The sequence below is a fragment of the Theileria parva genome, chromosome 1 (genome assembly GCF_000165365.1).
Source record: "Theileria parva strain Muguga chromosome 1, complete sequence, whole genome shotgun sequence".
NCBI lineage: Eukaryota > Apicomplexa > Aconoidasida > Piroplasmida > Theileriidae > Theileria > Theileria parva.
Genome location: NC_007344.1, coordinates 1862059 through 1880391, shown reverse-complemented (window position 1 = coordinate 1880391; position 18333 = coordinate 1862059). Strand labels below are relative to the sequence as shown.

Here is an 18333-nt window from a genome sequence, read left to right as displayed (position 1 = left end):
TTTAAGATAATGGAAAAGTCTAGTATTTGATTGAAAATATTGATTATATTAAATTGATACATTGATGAAACTGTTTAGAGAGTTGATGTTGGATTTCAGGGTCAAGGACCACTGACTGGGGTCGTAAACGGCTAAAGGAGACAAAAAGTTGATGAAATCAGAAGAGTTGTCCTGCAAATTTAAATCTTGAGCCTGTTCGTCCTGATCAGCCTGTTGTTGATCTTGGTACTCTTGAATAATTGGTGAAATAAAAGGCCTGACTAGCATGTCTGAGCTGTAATCTAGCGCTGAGGAGTTATCAAGGTCAATGATTTTACTAGTGGGTTTATACTTGGAAAGGAAAGTGTACCCTTCCTGTAACTGATACTCCAAAGTGAGATAATTGAACATAACCTTCTTCAGCACATTAGTTCTTTCCGACATTAAAGTGCCATCAGGTGAATAATCACAAACATAATCAGTGTTATCATCGATGGAGTCAAATTCCCTAGTGATTTCAAAAGTGTGTTTGGAAATCAAATCGAAAAACCTAGTGTATATTAGGTAGTTAAGATCCTCGTCAAGCACATCAGGAACTTCAACCGGACTTTCCTGCTGAAGTTGGGAAAACTTGGAAATCCGTTTATTGAAGACTATAAACGCCAGCACAAAAGAGTCTACGATGTTAAACTGCATATTTATGGGCTTAAAGTGGATAATGTCGTCCAGATCATACTGTTCAATGTTGGGGCAAACTTGCGAGTAATATGAAAGAGGATCCGCACACAGAAATGCGTTGGTTAGTTCCTGAATCCTAGTGTCCTCAAAGTAATTCCTATACCTTCTCCTAACGTTTGTAAACAGTTCTCTGGAGATGTTGATTGCACTGATGTGGCCTTCATACTTCCTCAGAGCCTTACTTCCAGCATACTGCATTGATAAAACGTCACACATCTCCTCGTAGCGGTCCTTAACAACCTCAAACATCAATCCCTTAACATTATTGAATCCAAAGTAGTCACTGACTATTATCCCCTCATCTTTATCCACGACTAGAACGTCACCCACCGAGTTCATTCGTTCTCTGCTAACCCTGTGTTCAAAACTTGCGCTACTTCTTGAAGATAAACTATTTGAGGAAAATGAAGCACTTGAATTTGATAAACTGCCCCTACTCTGGTAAATATTCTGATAATTTTGATAACTACTTTGATTAAGGTTTTGAGAATTTTGATGGCAGTTTTCGGTGAAGGAACTGTTTTGTATTGGAGAGTAATTGGTGAAGTAAGTTGACAGTTCATAGTTGACTCTGATCCCAATAAGTTCAAGTTGGTACTTTAGCATTCTGAGCGATAAGTGTTTAGAAAATGCACTTGTCCTATCCAAACAGTCCAGGCAACTAATTCTAATCACGCCCTTTTGTATTATCATGTCAGTTGAGTGATTCTGTGGATTTACAACGTTAGTACAACTTATGGTGTTTGAGTTGAATGCGGGTAAGTAAGTCAACTTTAGAGTATTCATGACTGTGTCGACAACGTCCTTTACCATCTGCTTAGCCACACCCTTTTCAAGCAAAGATTTAATGTTCTTTGAGTAGTACATAATCTTAAGAAAACTGGGCAGTTCAGTATTCAATTCCTCAATTATGCGTCTGTAACGCTCTGATAACTGGCCCTCCTCAGTTGATGGGTTATCTGATAAAAGATCCAGAACCACAAGAGGGCCTCCGTACGAGCTCAAAAGTTCCATAAAATGACTTCGAACACTGGAATTTGTAGGATCGTTTTGGGAGTATATGATTGGTGGCTTCTTTAGGAACGATTCACTAGGGTCTTGGGACCAGAATATTGGAATTGACCCCCTAACGAGTACAAAAGATGATATTGAACGAGACATTGACCAGTCATGGAGTATTTGTTCAGTTTCAACATCATTTGCCACTTGACCGCTTCCTGTAATTCCACGTTTTCTGTACCTAGTTCCTGAGTAAAATCTTGATCTCCTTGATATTAGGGTGTATGTTATATTGCGACCACTAAGGTTAAGGACAGACTCTGAGAAATATCCATGAATAACGTGGAGAGATAGGCCAAAACAGCGTTCATCCACACTGCAAAGATCCATTTTGTGGTTAAAATTGTAGCAATATTTCTGGTCCACAAGCACTGGGTCAAAAGCCATCCAGTCGTTTTCACCCGGGATTAACGTTGTTTTATCTGATGACAAGGATTTATAGCTAAGATTCAGCTGAAGTGTGTTTGCGAGGTTGTAGGTGTAACTGAAGTAGAAGTTGCTGGAAATGTCAAAATCGTTGAAAAGTCTAAGAAACTCACGTTCCCTCGAGCTCAGGTTTACTGGGTAAAAGAGCGGAATCAGCTTCTTTGAGTTAATTGTGTAAACATCGTGGTCCAAAAATAACCTTCCGCACTTTGTAGCCTTAGTAACAACTATCAGGTACTTAAGGTTCATGAAGGTTAAGGAGCCCAAAATGCCGTAACAGTTGAACTGGAACTTTGACTCGGTGTCATTGGTAGAGTAATCAAAAACTGACACCCCCAAATTATTCTTCTCAATGACAACAGTTCTTCCTGAAGGTTCACAGAACGTCACTCTTGAGTCAGACTCATATAGAGAACAATATTTGATAACTGAGTACTTGGTCATGAGTGTATAAAATCATAGCTCGTCGTCGAATTTCTCCCCGTGCTCCTTGTCCATCAGAGCGGCCCTAGCTGCAATTGAAATACATTCTCCCAAACATCTAAAACACTCAAAGTTTACAGAAGTATCCTTATCACAGTGCTTTAACAGCATATCTACGCTACAGTCAGTGAAATAGTTCAGCCCTTTCTTAATACGAAAAACTACTCCCTCTAAAAATTTTTAAGCAATATAGCTAAAACTAACCGAAGGTTTTATCTGGTATTTTAGTTTTATTCACAGAATAAGCAAAACGGTTATTATACGCCAGGAAGGATAAAAAAATTGAAAGTGTAAAAACTTTCAAACAATGGATAATATACATTATATCTTACAAGGCTATTATTACACATTAAATTTAATTTATTATTGTAATTTGAAAATAAAAAAAATATACTAAAAGAATAATATGGTAGTATTTTTTATGTTGACGTTATATAGGGCTTTCAAATTCCTTATTATATCAAAAAACATAAATTCCTTAACATTTATCATCAAAACATAAATATATATTATTTAAATACTATTTTCTATAAATTTATATATTTTATAACACCTTTTTCTCCCGCTCATTGTTATTCTATATGTAAATCATTGATTCTTTGATATATCTTTGTTAAATTTAAATATGTTTTATGACAGTTGGAGTTACTAAAAGAGTAAAGCCTATTCCACCAGACCGTGGATCATTTCCCCTGGATCACGAAGGTGTTTGTAAGGAGGATAGTAAAAATTACCTTGATTGTATAAGAGTTCATAACGGAAATTCTTCAAACTGTACAAAACTGGCCTCCGTTTATCTAAAATGTAGAATTGATAACGGACTTTTAGCTGAGGAACCGCTTACAAACTTCGGTTTCAGAGCGAGAGATATATCTGGAGACTCTCCAAGCACGGTTGTGGACACAGGACCGGACTTAAAACCAAGATACGAAAGGAAGGAAAACAAAGGCTTTATCGCAGGAACATCAGTTGTTGATGGGTATATAAAGGACCAGTCGATTTTATCTAAATTACTATCTAAAATTTTAAAATAATGTACAATAATTGTAGTTCAGGTCACGTTTGTGACCGTTTATCGCACCTAATATATCGTTTACACCCTTCACTAGACTATAAACACAAGTTCATCTTATCAACCAAACTGTTCAACTTTAAGGGGAAAATTGAATCTGAGGTAATGAATATGATTAATTTTATTTTTTAGGAAGTATGTAAGCAGATTATCACAGCCTTGGATCCAGAGTTTATATATTTACTCCTAAGGTCCTCGACAATTTTTAAAATCATTGGACTGGAACTGTCAAATATGTTACTGTGTACCAGAGATTCAGCAAAACACATGAGGAATATTGTTGCATATATATCAAATATCCTTGGTGAGAATTTGTGCAGAAAGGAGTTTAAGTTTGATTCTTCAACCAAGGCAATATCTGACAAGATTGGAGAGTCTGAAACAGTTTGGATCAGACTTATTTACGAGTCACTGTCATGTCTATTAAAGTTGTCAGAACATTTGAATTCTGAGTTTGTGTTTGAATATTCAGATACAGTAGATGTAAATGAGATGGAAGAATCCCTAGAGTACCTGATAAATGACATGTTTGACATATCACTCACTAACACTGATGATAAAAAAGAGTATTCTGTACAAATGAAGGAAGGATCTCAAGAGTTAGATTGTGTGTTGTGTGACTTATTGTCAAAAAAGGAGTTTAAAGAGGAACATTCTCTACTAATGGAACTTTATAAGGATTTGAATTCATTAGCAGAAGCACACTTACAGGAATTGGATTTCCAAGATTCTGAAACGCCTATTGAAAAGTCTATAGATTTAACTAAAACTAAGCTTTTCAAGGTTCTTTATTCACTTTTGGACTCACTATTGGAAGATTTAAGAGAAAAGTCGGAAGGAGTTTTAATGAGTTTATCCTGCATTCAGTTGTTAGTCAGGTTAGTTCCTCATAATGGTAAGATCTTACTGGTTGAAAAATGCATCAAATCAAATAATTTTGACCTCTTGAAGCTCTTGATTCATTACTTAAATGAGTTGAATTGTAAAAGTGATGTTGGTGGTGGTAGTCAAAACCGTTTCGAGATAAATTTGATGGTGAGTAAGAGGTGTTTAGATATATTAGACACTCGTATTACTAGGGATAATATGGCTTATTTGCTGAATTTCTTAACAACTTCTATTCAAAACAGAGTAATTAGTTTAAGTAATGAAACATGTGTCGGGTTTCTAAAGCTAGCAAAGAGGTGTGAAGTTGAGATACACTTGACATTGGACGAAGTGTTAAGGATTGAGAGCAGTTTAGTAAACTCAAGTCCATTTGAAGCATTAGAAGGAGTTATGACATCAATTTCAGAGTTCATAGAACCCTTTGAAAAAATGGTAAGAATGGATAAATTAATGCCTTTTAGGAGGAATTCTTCTCACTGTTTCATAGAACAATACAGCTTCTTTTTGATTTTTTTGATCAAATTGAGAGTTGTAAATTTCCAAATTCAAGTTCAATCAGCAGATGTAAACATTATAGCGTACGTTTGCTAGGATGCTGGATGACACTAGAACCAATGCATTTTAAACATCAGGTAACTAAAATATTATTCTATCACGTATAATAAGTTACTTATAAAAATTTGTAGTACTTGTCGAAATTGAGTAAGATAATCGAATGTATAAGTGAATTTGACTTCATTTGGCTGTTACCATCATTTAACTACATTGACGCATCAGACATTTACACTGTGGACGGCCTGGCCAATGTATTGATTAAGTTGTTTTTTGGAGTAGTAAATTTTGACGAAAAAAGTGGAACATGCAGAAACGCGATTAAAATGTTATGTGAGGTTGTTACGAGGATACATCTGGACCCGTTGGTGGACTACGAGCTTTTCCTCAAGAAAATAAACCATAATTTACTGAGTGAATATGATGGACAAATGTGTAAAGTTGCTCCAGAAATTCAGATTCCAGACTATGTTCTTGAAGGTGGAAAGTTTTGTCCGAGTAATCCTGTGGAGTTTTTGCCTCCAATATCAGTGAATTTGGACAAATCCGATAGTTATAAGTTGTTATCAGAGTCACTTCTGAACCTTCTTTGTAATCTATGTCAAAAGAGTGAAGAACCGTTTATAAAGGGGATTTTCCAAGAAAATCATGATATAAACATGTTTATAAACACATTAGTAGATAAACATGTGATTTCTGATGATGAATTTGATCTTTTGTGTGTGGCGACACTGGCCTGTGGTTCATGCCTTGTTAGAGTAACTGAACGTACAGCAGTAAATCATTTGGGTACCTCACCAGTCATTTTAGTAATGGTAGGGATTATTTAATGATAATTTGTATTTAGGAGTTGGTAATTCTGTTCTTTGTACAGACGTCACCGAGAGCTCCAGAGGATTATTTGGATGATCAAGAGAGGATTTCCAAGTATATATCACTTTGCAAAGTATCTCTAATGCTGATGAACAATTACAGCAACTTTTCAAGCCTTTTTCAATACACAGTTAAGAAGGTAATTTATTGTTTACACAAGTAAATTTAGATTCGACTGAGGATACCAAGGCCAGAGGAGGAAGAATTTGAAAAATTAATAGAGGAAGGGTTCATGTACGAAGAAGATCTTAGCATTTGTGAACTATTCAGCTCATACGTGTCAAACATATTATCATAGCGTTGTAAAGTAGAATCTCATGTTACACACTGCCGTAAAGTAGGGCCCGAAAATAATAATAATTTATATTTTGTATATTATATTAATAATAAAATAAATTTATTTTATATATAAATGAGTGAGGAAGGAGGTTCTGAGAAGGAATCTCACAAAAATGGTAATTTTAACTATGAATAATTTATTCACAGGATTCGTTGTTAAAATTACGAATATACCTGGCCAAATCGATGAATCTTCACTTAAAAGTGTAATGGGCCATTTCGGAAAGGTGGAAATGTGTAAACTAATCTTCGGAGAGATGATTAGCGATCCAGCAACAGCGTAACCTTAATAATTATCTAACAACTCTTAATATTAATAGCTATAATTGATAAATACTTCAGTTGGGTACAATATAAGAGTGAATCTGAAGTGGAAAAGGCTTTAAAAGCTGATGGTAAACTAGAATGTGGAGGATGTAAGTTAAAAATAACAAGATGGGAAGGTGCAATTCCATCAGAAAGAACTGAACAAAAGAGAAAATTAACAGAATCATCAACTTGTCAGGATTCTTGCTGGTTTTGCCTAGCTAATGACGAATGTGAAACACACATGATTTCATACGTTTCAAAACATGTAAAACTATTTATACCAGATTTATATATTTTATTAGTTAAATATACATTTATTCACTTTATTACACGATCTATTAGTGTGTTACACATTTATTCACTTTATTACACGATCTATTAGTGTGTTACACATTTATTCACTTTATTACACGATCTATTAGTGTGTTATAAATTGTTTTAGTGTTATGTCGCTGTGGCTAAGGGATCTTTATCGGATATGCATAGTTTGGTTGTGCCTATATATCATTACCCGAATCTGGGATCAGCTCCGCTGGATGTACAAATGGATATTAAGAAGGTTATAGACAGATTATTTGACATTGCATTATCAAAAGGAAATGGAGCAATAGCATTTGAAAGGTTTGTGCCATTGACGATGAAAGTAGCAATGCATACACAAGTACAAGTATTGGAAGTTCCTTCACATAGAGCACTTCAATGTTTCAATTTTGTGGATAAGTCACAGATATTTTCTGATGCTACAAGAATACCATTTGAGTCTGAAGATGTTGGATTTCACGGAATTACATCAAGAGTAAACAATAAAACACAATATTTATATCTGCAAGCAGTTGGCAAGTCAGATGATTCTGGTGAGGTATCATTTGCAAAATGTCTCTGGGTATTTGACAGGCCAAACTACCGTAAAATACCAACTCACTTTGGAAGAGAAATCGCACTATCGGTTTTATCCCATAGAGATCTTGAAAAAATTAAAAGCTTGAATAAATATGTTAGTGAAACTAATATGAAGCCTGGAATCGCAGCCATCGATTGGCATAACTGTGTAGCTACAAAAGAGGAAGAAACAGAATCCTGTAAAAACATATCAAAAATGATACTAGGAGTTGAATAACCTTGACTTACAATAAAATTTTGATAATTTTTAATTTAATAAAATAATTTAACAACCTATTACACTACACCTTATGTGTTGCAATTTATCATAAATAATTAATTTTGTAACATATTCAACTTAATTTGTCATTGAAAACATGAAGAAAAGTAGGAAAAAGATAAATAAAAATAAATTTGAGGATGAGAATCAGGTAGATTTTGTAGAATCTGAATCTGAGGTTGATTCTGATGATTCTGAGGTAGAATTTGTGGATGAAGACTCAGATTCCGAACATTCGCAGTATAGCTCAGATGAAGACGGTGAAACTAATAACGTTGATTTGGAATCTGATGATTCAGAGCCTGATTTTGATGAGGATACAAACTTACCAGTTTTGACCTCCAAATTATCACAAAAACTACTTGATAAGGCTTCTAGTCATACACATAATTCAGTAAAAAATCTTTTATCCGTATTCTCATCAGTTGTTGGATCAGTTGCCTCAAATAAAATCAGCCTAAAATCAGATACTAAGAGTCCAAAACTGGATGTTGATAAGGCTAAGATGAAGTTTAAATACTTAAAGAATGAGAATAAAAGATTACTTAAGGGCACAGCGGATCGTTTTTCAGAGCCTTCAAAGTCTTCAAAAAAAGCCTACGTGGTTAAAGATTGGGATGTTTACAAGATATTCGTGTCATCAACTTTTGACACTATGGCTGAATATCTAAAGTCTAAGGAGGTAACATCTAAGAAGGAAGACGTAACTGCATCAGCGCCACTTGTGAGGAAGTTTTTATCAACTTCTCTGGTACAGCTGGCTTTCATATTAGACGACTTTGATTTGACAAGATCATGCTTAATATCACTGAGTAAGACCCATGTGGTGAAGTGGATTTGTGTTTTTAAGAGTTTGAATCGCCAATTTGTAAAAATAGTGTCCTCCTTAATGTGTGGTCATCCTCAAAAACATACGAGAGTTGACTGTTTTAGTTTCCTCTCAGAATACCTAAAGTGCCTAAAGGACCACAAATTAATGCGAGTTAAACTCTCATTTAGGTCATATCTCGTAAATTACACCAAGTTATCAGAGTCTGAATCTAAATCAGCCTCTAACAGTAGTTTAGACTTTTTACTGAAAAGATGTTACTCTAGCCATGTTAAATCAGTAATGAGTGGAATAACACTTAAGAATTACGGACTATTCAAACTTAGTCAGAACTGTATCAGTGAGCTGTACTTGAAAGTTCCATATGATAATTTATATGTTTTTTCATTTAAAACAATTGGTAACCTGGCTTACAATGTCAGGAGGGAATGGGTCAACACTGGCAAGGAAAAGAAACCTAAAAAGAAAGAAGATTCAAAGGAAAACAAGGCCAAGAAACCCTTAAAGGAAAATACTACTATATTGTCAGTTTGTTCTTGGGGTTTCATCGAGTCTGTAAATATATGGATAAATGTGCTGTCTAGGTCAGACACTAAAATGAAGACACTAATTTACCCTCTGGTTACTGTAATTAACTCCGCCATAAAGATAAAAATATCAAATAAAAGACAAATGCCGTTCGTTTTACACCTCCTAATTGCTCTTAACAAGTTACTGGATGGAACTCACAAGTTCATCCCTATCATGTCACTCGTGTTTCACGTTTTGGACAACATCAAAAACTTCAAACAAACTGTAATATCACAACTAGCTATTAAAAATCAGATTTTTTATATTTAATAATGATAAACTAGTTATAAAAAATAATAATTACCTGAATAAATCTAACAACCTTGATAAATGCACCGTTGAATAATTTGTTAGGTAAAATCCAAGGGCACTTTAGAGAAATCTGAGGATATAATGATGAAGCTTAGGTTAAGTGGTAAGAGCGTGAATTCATCTCAGGTATTTAAAACACATTTAAACTTTTTTTAGATTTACAAGGAGTTGTACAAGTACGTAGGGCTGATTCTAATAGACCATTTGGGGATTTTATCGCTGAACCCCAGCTTCCCCGAGTATACAAACTGTATATGTTACCACTTGAAGCGATACGTCAATTCTCCTGAAGTCTTTAATGACTTTAGAAACACAATTAGCTCTCTTTTGAGTGTTTTGAACGAGACTAACGCCACAATAACCAAGCTTCGTGAGGGTGTGGATGAGTCTGCGCTGGAGGGTTTCAACGTTTTCGATCCTGACAAGATACCCATGCATAAATACCGACAAGAGTTTTTACTAAAATTCCAACAACTTAGCAGGGATAAGTTCATTTCATCACTTCAAATTAATGATCTGTAATCTATTTCATTACTCTTCAACACATACACATTTTGTATACATTGTTGTATATTGTACATAATATATTCATGTATATATACTTGAGTATGAAATATTGTATACATGAAACCAATTCACATAGTATAAAACTGTATATAAATAAAACAACATTACATTATATTATTCTGTTGATGTACAGTGTTAGTTTGTATATTGTAGTTGAAGTGTGCTTAACGTGCTTTGGAGTTGTGAAAGGTCCTTGGCAACCTTGACTCGCCTGTAGAAAATTGGGCAGTCCCTATTATCACACATCACCGCATTGTGTAAGTTTCCTTGGCATCTAATTAATTAGTTACCGTAACAGTTATTATATCATACCTCTGACAATGAGTCCAAAGTTTATGGTAGAGATCCTCTTTAAGACGACAGGTAGTTAGTTTATCAAGCAGAATCTAGAAACAGATATGGTGCAATGATAAATACCTGTTGCTTTCTACCCGTGTTACAATTGGAGCAAAACACCTCGGTAGATTCCGTCGTATTGTTTAAAACTATGTTACAGGACAAGCAGCGTCTAATCTTGGTTAGGAATTTGTTCATTAAGCCCTTGGTGGTACTGTTTATGTTTATTGATCGGGTGTGTTCTCCGCCTGGAGTGAAATTAATGATTTAGAAAAATTACTGAAAAGTGAGTTTGGGTTACTCATCACAACTTCAAAAATTCTCAGCAAAACGTTCTTTAGAGAGTCCAAGTAATAATTCGTATCAATTGGTAAGTTATTCTCAGTTACATATAAAGGCTCTTCAGCCCTATCAAACAACGGTTCACCTGACAAAAATTATAAAACACAGAAATATTAATAGAACGTAATAATCTGTAATAAAGTTTAATAAATATTAAAAATGTGTAATAATAAACATATAATAAATATTAAAAGTGTAATAACAAACGTATAATAAATATTAAAAATTTGTAATAATAAACATAATAAATATTAAAGGTGTAAAAATACCTTTGGTGCCCTTGACAATGATATAACTTATGCGGTCACCAACACCGGGTGCCTTGCCGGGGTCTAAACAGATGTTAAATGTATTAAACAATGACATACCGCGTTTTCGCAACTTTTTAGCCAACTCAACATGTGGTAATCTCTGTTCATAATCCACCTTCCCTACACATAATTATGTGTGCAATGATTATACCCAGTGTCTTGGTAATAACGAGGAGTGAAACGTCAATATCATTTTTTAAGAGTTCTGAAACCTTCTGTTTTACAAACTCAATTGCACCATCAAGGTCCAACTTCACCAAAAGTAAATATAATATTTTCTCCAGCATCTGCTGAATTAGCAAACAGAAGTCTCTCCTCACACTCTAAAACGCTGTTAAAAGTGAAAAAGCACCTCAATTCCCTTGCAGTCGATTTTCTCATAATTTTCGCTATTAACATAGTATAATCCTATAGAATATTGATTTGTGAGGTTTATACCGGCGTAACGTTTTTTACTTAGTAAAAGCAGTGGCTTATACACCTTCTCGAACAATAGCGTTATTGGTCTTACTGATTTACTCGTTATTAAATCTGCAGCACTCTTGCCTATATAATTTGTTTTAGCGTTGTAAAGGTACCCAAATCAATAGCTTCTTGTATGTCGTCAGTTCCAAAGTTAATCATCACAGAGTCAGTATCACCGTAAATGACCTTACTGTCAAATTTGAACCCGTTTTTCCTGCTAAAATGCTCCTCAATGAGCTAAAAATGTAAATTATTTTAGTGTTCATACGTCCTTGGTGTTTACAATCATGTTTCTTCCAAACGATGTGATCGCTGTTGCCACATCAATGCACGGTAAAAACCCTCCACTCTAAATTACATATACAATTTAGTTAGGTTACAGTTGCTCCAGTGTAACCATACACTGAGTTGGTTGTTATCTTGAGGGCCAACTGTCTACCGTCGTAGACCTTCTTTAACATCTCGTCCTTACACTCGTTCATCATCTTCTTGGCCTTCTTCCTCTCATTGATCAGGTTCTCAACTATTATTGGCAAAATTCCCTGAAAAATTGTTATTCTCAACGACTCACTTTGCGCTTTTTAACATTTATGAAACAAATGTCATTGTACCCAGGCACTGTCACAATCTAAGCATTGATTACAAGATTAGCAAAATACATCTTCAGGTTTGTAGTTGTTGATGGTGTTGTAGTTTAGCAGTGTAGAGTAGCAAATATTGTGTGCAATCATGATTGAGGGATACAAAGACTGGAAATCTAACACTGAAATCGGGTTCTTATGGTATCCTTTCAGCGGTTCTAAGACTGTGGCACCTTCATAGCTATTCTCATTACTGCTGCTTTTCCCACCACCAGCTATCACTGGTATCACATAGTTCATCTTCTTACACTGCTTATATATCTGCATCGTCACTCTTATCTGCTGCCCCCTAAATATTTTACACAGTTATATACAACAAATTTATTATAGTTTATCATACCGTGTAATTAGGAGTTTGATGGGCGTGGTTGTGACTCTGGACATTTCAATATAATTATACAGTAGCAACAGTTTATTGATGAGGAGTAGGGGTAATATTGAATCCTTTAAGCAATAACTTGCAATTCTTCTTCTGTCATTATTATTCCCTATAATAATAAATAATCTTAATATTTCATGCCGTTGAAGAGCTTTAATATTGTTGAATAATGTACATCTTCCTTCTGTTGTTTGAGAAATTCAAATGAGACAAAGTTAAGTGAGTATGACTTAAGTTTGTAGTCTCTCCGCACTAAATCGTAGACATCAAACAGAATTCTCCCTTCGATGTTAATTTCCTTATTCTCGTAAAGTCCCAAAATGTTATTGTTTGATATTGAGTCTTTGAAATTACAGTTTACACTCCTGATGCGAGTCAATTTCTTAAACCTTGCTTCAATGTTAAGAACACTACTGCGTGTCAGAAGATATGGAAGATCAAATAAAATTATGTTATATCCTGTGAGGAAGTCGGGATCAACAAAGGTGACAAAGTCGTTCCACGCCAACAACAGTTGTTCCTCATTGTCAAATGACAGGATTGTGCAGTTTGCCAGACTATCACATTCCTTTAGTGTGAAAACGAAATTCTTAGTACAGTTAAGGTCATTACCGTGAGTGTGTATCACACTGCTTATTTGTATTACAGGATCATTATTAGCATTAGGAAATCCTAACCAAATTATATTATCAATATTATTTACCTGTTCCGTTGAGTTTAATACACTCGATATCAAATGATAATATCTTAATTGGGCCTATTGTTTCATATTCGTTATGGAGTGGTAAATTTATGATATCGCTGTGACCGCAGTTAACTTCAATATTACAATTACTAAGCAGGGCTGAGAAGTTTTTAGGGTCATTTAGAGTGTATGTATTATGTGGTATCATCAGCCAAGAGCCGCAAATGACATTGTTATCTAACAGAAATCGAAGTACATAGGGCAGATTAGCTTCATATGTCTGTCTGAACAATGGAATTGAAACCGAGTCACCTTCAACTGAAAGGTCAACTCCAGACTCAATAAATGACCTCAGGTTAGATACCATCCTGGGTGAAGACACCACAATTCTAAGGAAATCCTTCTCTCCATTCTCATCATACATCATCAGAGACTATGTGAATTAGTAAACCAATCCAACTTACTGTAAGTCGCACTTTTTGTATATCCAACACATAGCGTAGTGATTTCTTGAATTGATTCTGCTCACTCAGGTATTTCTGCACATATTTATGAGTGAATTTAACTTACATTGAATACTCTTTTCAAATCATCAAAGTACTCATCTAACAAGTCTGGTGGTTTCTCAATGTAGAAGTAAGGGTTAAAATCATCAACACAAACTAATACACTTTGTTGTTCCTTAGTAACTCCGTATAACCTGACCATGGGGACTTCTGTCAGGTGATCTCCGTCCTCTTTTATTGTCCCATCAGCTGTACACTTTACAACTTTAAAGCTATAATCCGCATCAGTTAAGAAGAATACTACAGAAATATTTTACGGTTAAGGAATACCAATATCAGTCAAGGATTCTAAAAAAGATTAAGACACACATAACTTACCGAAATCAACTGCTGGTCTGCGGAGTTTACTGAATATTTTTCCATAGTCAGTTTGTGTTCCATAAAAATTAGAATATATATTAGTATGCCAATCTGTATCGGCAGACGACATACTTGAGTACAAACTAAAATCAAACCAGATTATTCGAATTAATTTTAAATTATAAACAAATCTAGAGAAAAATAATTATAAATTAGAGTAGAGAGCAAATTGAAGTGATATCATTTAAACAAAATGACATAACAGACAATAATATTAACGAATATAGAGGAATAAAAAGAGAATCTAAAATAATTAATATTACACAATATTAATATTGGACAAATGCATTGTGTGTAAAAGAAAATTCTTATAATATGTTGTTATTATGTGTGGTTACGAAATACAAGAATTATGACTATAAATTTCCTTCCATGTATTTTATTGTTATAAGATATGTGTTTATTTGTATAAATGAATCAATTAATTGATTCTTTTGTCAATTTTGTTTGTTGTTATGGATTTTGTGAAATCGGCAATTTCTTCCAATTTAAGGCTTGATGGAAGAAAACTTGACGAGCAATACTCACTAAATATTATACCTAATATTTCTTCAATCGCACATGGCAGCTCTCAAGTCACTTTTGGTGACAACATAGTTCAAACGACAGTAAATGTATCCAATTACCTAAGATAATTACACATTTTCATTCAGTTTTCAATTGTTTCACCTGAAGATTCAGCTCCTGACGAGGGCATTATTGATTTGACAATCACTGGTACTAACATTTTTGAGAACTCTGATTTATCGCATAAGAATTACGAGATTCTATGTAACATATTGTACGATTTACAGTTTCAACACCGTTTTCTTGACCTCAAATCACTGTGCATATTGCCAGGACAACTGTGCTGGAATCTAAGAATACACTCAACTGTAACTATTTTACTACATACAAATTACACATATAGGTTGTTAAGAGAGGTGGGTGTGTAATTGACGCTTTAAGCATTGGAGTTTTATCTTCTCTCATGTGTTCTGATGTTCCTGATGTCGAGCTTATGTTTAGGGATGAACTCGAGTCATATCAACGATCAAACCTACAACTGAAGCTATCCCTAGAGTTCGTTACAACTTATATGTCTGTTTTAGGAAAAATAAGATTATATCACACCTTGTTGAAAGATTACCTCTGATAACTTCTGTTGGGAAGGTGTGTAAGAATCACCTTTGGGGTATGACTAGGGAGGAGGAGTTATGTTCTGATGGGACTATGTCAATAGCAGTGGATAAAAACGGAAAATGCATATCTGTCAAGGCGAACGGGTCATGTTTTGAGCTACACTGTATACAAAGCTTGATAAACACGTCAACTAAAATTACTCTAGACAATTTTAACAAACTCAATAAATTTATACCAGCCTGACAACTATATACTATTAGTATGTACAGTGTGTAAACATTAAATTATGTGATTTTCCCAGAAAATTGTAGATAGTAAATTGGACTTTTAAGTAAAATCCGTTCATACTCTTTATAGTTTGCCTTATAGTTCATGAAGGATTCATTCATATCTGACAAGTTGGGCTTAATGAGCCTCATCCTGTTGAAACGGTCTCTTTTATTCTTCGCGGGTCCTCCGGGTATTTGAACCGAAGGGTCATTCATTAGTGCTGGGTCTAAATTAGTTTTAACAATGTTGTACATTGCAGTTGAAATGTGATATGGTAGGTCGTTTGGATCCAAGTTTGCAACCTTAAGAACTCCTGGATTTACTCTAAACTCGTTAACATATGGTGGCAAGTTTAACTTAATCCTCCAAACTTCGTACTGTTTGCACATTAGAGTGGCTGCAAATGCTATGAAGTCTGCAGTCTTCTTTGGGATTTTAAGGTCTGCAATTACTTCTTCGTAGTTTGGGTGTACCTCACAGAAAAGGCTATTTTGTGCCATGAAAAGTATCCTTGCAAGTCTGTCGTCCAATGCTTCCATTGCCAGTTTCCTCAAAGTTCTACGGTATATCATATCCCTGAAATACTCTATCGACTCCAGTCTTTCATAAATATCATAGGGTTCAAGGTCTGCATAGTACCTTATAGCTCTACCAGGCCTTCCAGTAGAATTGAATCTAGACTTTAAATACTTTGGTATCTTATCCCTGGGACTGACCTCCTTAGAATAGTAAGCATCTATGGCCTCGCTCAGTCTGTCTGTAGTAACGTTTAAAATCTTTGCCGCGGTATTTTTCAAAAGTTCCTCCTGTTGCTGTTTCCTCATGTTGTCGTTACAAGTCTTGTCACCGGGTCTTTTATTAAAACGGTTCTCGATTTCTATTACTTTCCTTATAAACTCCTTGTACTTCTTCTCGTCTATGTCAATCCTTGTTGAAGTTGGGTTCGGACGTTTATTTTCCGTGTTCCCACTTTCCTCAGGTGCATCACTATCTACATGATCTTCATATAGTGATTCAATATCCTCCTTGGTGATAACATTTTTCTTTAGTCTATAGATTATGTCATCTTGGAGTTTTTCCAGGTATTCATACAGTTTAAGGCCCTTTTTAGCTAATCTCAAAGTTCCTATTGGCAGGTGTTCAGGCAAGTTTTGCCTCAAAGCTGACATTTTCACGTGATGATAACTGACTGAAAATAAATGATGGATGAATCTCGTTCCAAATATGTCAATAGTTTTTGGTTTAATTGCAAACAGTCTAGTCTTAACTCCAGCTAGTGCGTCTTTCTGACATGCAAACAAAACCTTAAAAAATTCGCTGTTTATCTTCTTTTTAAAAATGTTAGTCACAGCTTCAACGAACGGTGTAAAATATAAGTCCAGTCTATGTTCTATCTCAAATTCACTATCGGTTATTATCTGTACCAGTTTTTTAACATTAAATTCTTGGGATGATTTCTGTTTTTGAGGGTTATTTTCCGAACCATCAGTACCCGCTTTATTACTTTTACTTAAATTTGTCTGAGATTTATTAAAGAATGAAAAGATTATTTCATTATCTGTTGGTTTTCTCCCTATTAACTGTTCCAGCAGCTTCAGGGATGAGTTAAAGTACACTAAATCCTTCATACACTTGATGAGCACGGTTAGGAAAAACAGTGAATCCTTTGAGAATACAGTCAAATCAACATCATTACCAGGTTTAAGTTTATTTATCCGAAATGCATTTTCAAACTCTTCAGTTAAACTTTTTTCCAGCTGCGGAGTGAGTAGAAATCCTGGAATTTTATCAATTCCAGTATAAAATTCAGACTTTACATCATTCTCTTCACTTGAATTATGAGTTATAATCCTATGCATAAGCCCAAATGTGTTATCCAAAGTCGTGTTAAAACACTTTTGAAACAGTTCTGAAAGGTATGGGAAAATTGCGATTTCATATAGTTTAGTGAAAAATCCTGAACTTAAAGTTACCAGCTGTATCTGAGGAATCGTAGATTCGCCTTTATGTCCATAATGTGAGGACTGATACAACCTGTTCATAATAGACGATGGAATGCTCAAAACTAAACTCTCAACTTCTCCAGAGGGATCAGTCATGAACATTCCATTTATCTTATCGTACATTTCTTCATTTATTTTATATGTTTTATCTTTTAGTTTATTATTCGTTTTCTCTGGGTGTTTTCTCTGCGATGTTTTAACTTGGGTATTTCCCATGTATTCAGTTATGTTGATTACTTCATCCTTTATATTATACAAAATCGGTATTATGTCGTAGAAATCCGGCTCGTAAAACGATGATAAAAGTGACAAAATGGAATTTACCATCCGTTTTGATATTGTCAAGTCACTATTAACATCTGGTGTGGTATTAATGACATTTTCAGAGGGATGTGTACTGGAATCCTCAACTTCACCCGAGTTATCATCTCCCTTCGATGAGGATTCCTTCGATTTATTAATAAATCTTGATGAATTTTCATACTCTTCAAATTTTATATCATTTATTAAACTCGTTTCAGTGCTAAAATTATTTATAAACAAAGAATTTACTTTATAATTAATAAACCGAAGTGAAAAACAATAATTGACCAAATACAACACAACCAAATTTATAAAGAACAAATTGAACATTAATATATAAACAATTCCATTATATTAAAATAAACTACAATAAAAATTATACATCATTCTAGAAC

At 34.5% G+C, this 18333-nt stretch overlaps 8 protein-coding genes across 8 annotated transcripts; 4 read left to right on the top strand and 4 right to left on the bottom strand.

Annotated features, from left to right (window-relative positions):
• Positions 1 to 4: 4 nt before the first annotated feature.
• Positions 5 to 2646, bottom strand: FIG4 (SacI-like proteiny domain protein; the record flags this gene model as incomplete). The annotated part of the gene is made up of 1 exon (XM_761332.2): positions 5 to 2646. The coding sequence occupies one exon, from the start codon at positions 2644 to 2646 to the stop codon at positions 49 to 51; it is 2598 nt and encodes an 865-aa protein (XP_766425.1). The 3' UTR covers positions 5 to 48.
• Positions 2647 to 2658: 12 nt separating this feature from the next.
• On the bottom strand, positions 2659 to 3075 carry TpMuguga_01g00903 (uncharacterized protein; the record flags this gene model as incomplete). The annotated part of the gene is made up of 2 exons (XM_761331.2): positions 2890 to 3075; positions 2659 to 2855 (listed from the first exon to the last, which is right to left on the bottom strand). The coding sequence occupies exons 1-2, from the start codon at positions 3005 to 3007 to the stop codon at positions 2659 to 2661; spliced, it is 315 nt and encodes a 104-aa protein (XP_766424.2). The 5' UTR covers positions 3008 to 3075.
• An 83-nt stretch (positions 3076 to 3158) lies between these two features.
• Positions 3159 to 6443, top strand: TpMuguga_01g00902 (uncharacterized protein). The gene is made up of 6 exons (XM_061305102.1): positions 3159 to 3859; positions 3890 to 5077; positions 5107 to 5277; positions 5332 to 6012; positions 6045 to 6209; positions 6240 to 6443. Exons 1-6 carry the CDS (start codon positions 3719 to 3721, stop codon positions 6366 to 6368), a joined length of 2475 nt encoding a protein of 824 aa, XP_061161673.1. The 5' UTR covers positions 3159 to 3718; the 3' UTR covers positions 6369 to 6443.
• Positions 6444 to 6469: 26 nt separating this feature from the next.
• On the top strand, positions 6470 to 7875 carry TpMuguga_01g00901 (Protein similar to CwfJ C-terminus 1 family protein). The gene is made up of 4 exons (XM_061305101.1): positions 6470 to 6525; positions 6557 to 6689; positions 6752 to 6983; positions 7161 to 7875. The coding sequence occupies exons 1-4, from the start codon at positions 6483 to 6485 to the stop codon at positions 7833 to 7835; spliced, it is 1083 nt and encodes a 360-aa protein (XP_061161672.1). The 5' UTR covers positions 6470 to 6482; the 3' UTR covers positions 7836 to 7875.
• A 63-nt stretch (positions 7876 to 7938) lies between these two features.
• On the top strand, positions 7939 to 10126 carry TpMuguga_01g00900 (Noc2p family protein). The gene is made up of 3 exons (XM_761328.2): positions 7939 to 9501; positions 9631 to 9714; positions 9745 to 10126. The coding sequence occupies exons 1-3, from the start codon at positions 7975 to 7977 to the stop codon at positions 10108 to 10110; spliced, it is 1977 nt and encodes a 658-aa protein (XP_766421.1). The 5' UTR covers positions 7939 to 7974; the 3' UTR covers positions 10111 to 10126.
• A 119-nt stretch (positions 10127 to 10245) lies between these two features.
• On the bottom strand, positions 10246 to 14529 carry POLD1 (DNA polymerase family B family protein; the record flags this gene model as incomplete). Its single annotated transcript, XM_761327.2, has 21 exons — positions 10246 to 10429; positions 10468 to 10541; positions 10573 to 10739; positions 10772 to 10918; positions 11103 to 11165; positions 11202 to 11264; positions 11296 to 11467; positions 11497 to 11552; positions 11583 to 11690; positions 11723 to 11846; positions 11878 to 11958; positions 11990 to 12151; positions 12181 to 12237; positions 12269 to 12539; positions 12591 to 12738; positions 12771 to 13301; positions 13333 to 13747; positions 13779 to 13853; positions 13885 to 14120; positions 14199 to 14371; positions 14504 to 14529. The coding sequence occupies 21 exons, from the start codon at positions 14527 to 14529 to the stop codon at positions 10291 to 10293; spliced, it is 3288 nt and encodes a 1095-aa protein (XP_766420.1). The 3' UTR covers positions 10246 to 10290.
• A 36-nt stretch (positions 14530 to 14565) lies between these two features.
• Positions 14566 to 15605, top strand: EXOSC7 (3' exoribonuclease domain 1 protein; the record flags this gene model as incomplete). The annotated part of the gene is made up of 4 exons (XM_061305100.1): positions 14566 to 14854; positions 14894 to 15115; positions 15151 to 15302; positions 15332 to 15605. Exons 1-4 carry the CDS (start codon positions 14696 to 14698, stop codon positions 15603 to 15605), a joined length of 807 nt encoding a protein of 268 aa, XP_061161671.1. The 5' UTR covers positions 14566 to 14695.
• A 21-nt stretch (positions 15606 to 15626) lies between these two features.
• On the bottom strand, positions 15627 to 18314 carry TpMuguga_01g00897 (putative integral membrane protein). Its single transcript, XM_761325.2, has one exon. It carries the CDS (start codon positions 18266 to 18268, stop codon positions 15647 to 15649), a length of 2622 nt encoding a protein of 873 aa, XP_766418.1. The 5' UTR covers positions 18269 to 18314; the 3' UTR covers positions 15627 to 15646.
• Positions 18315 to 18333: the final 19 nt, after the last annotated feature.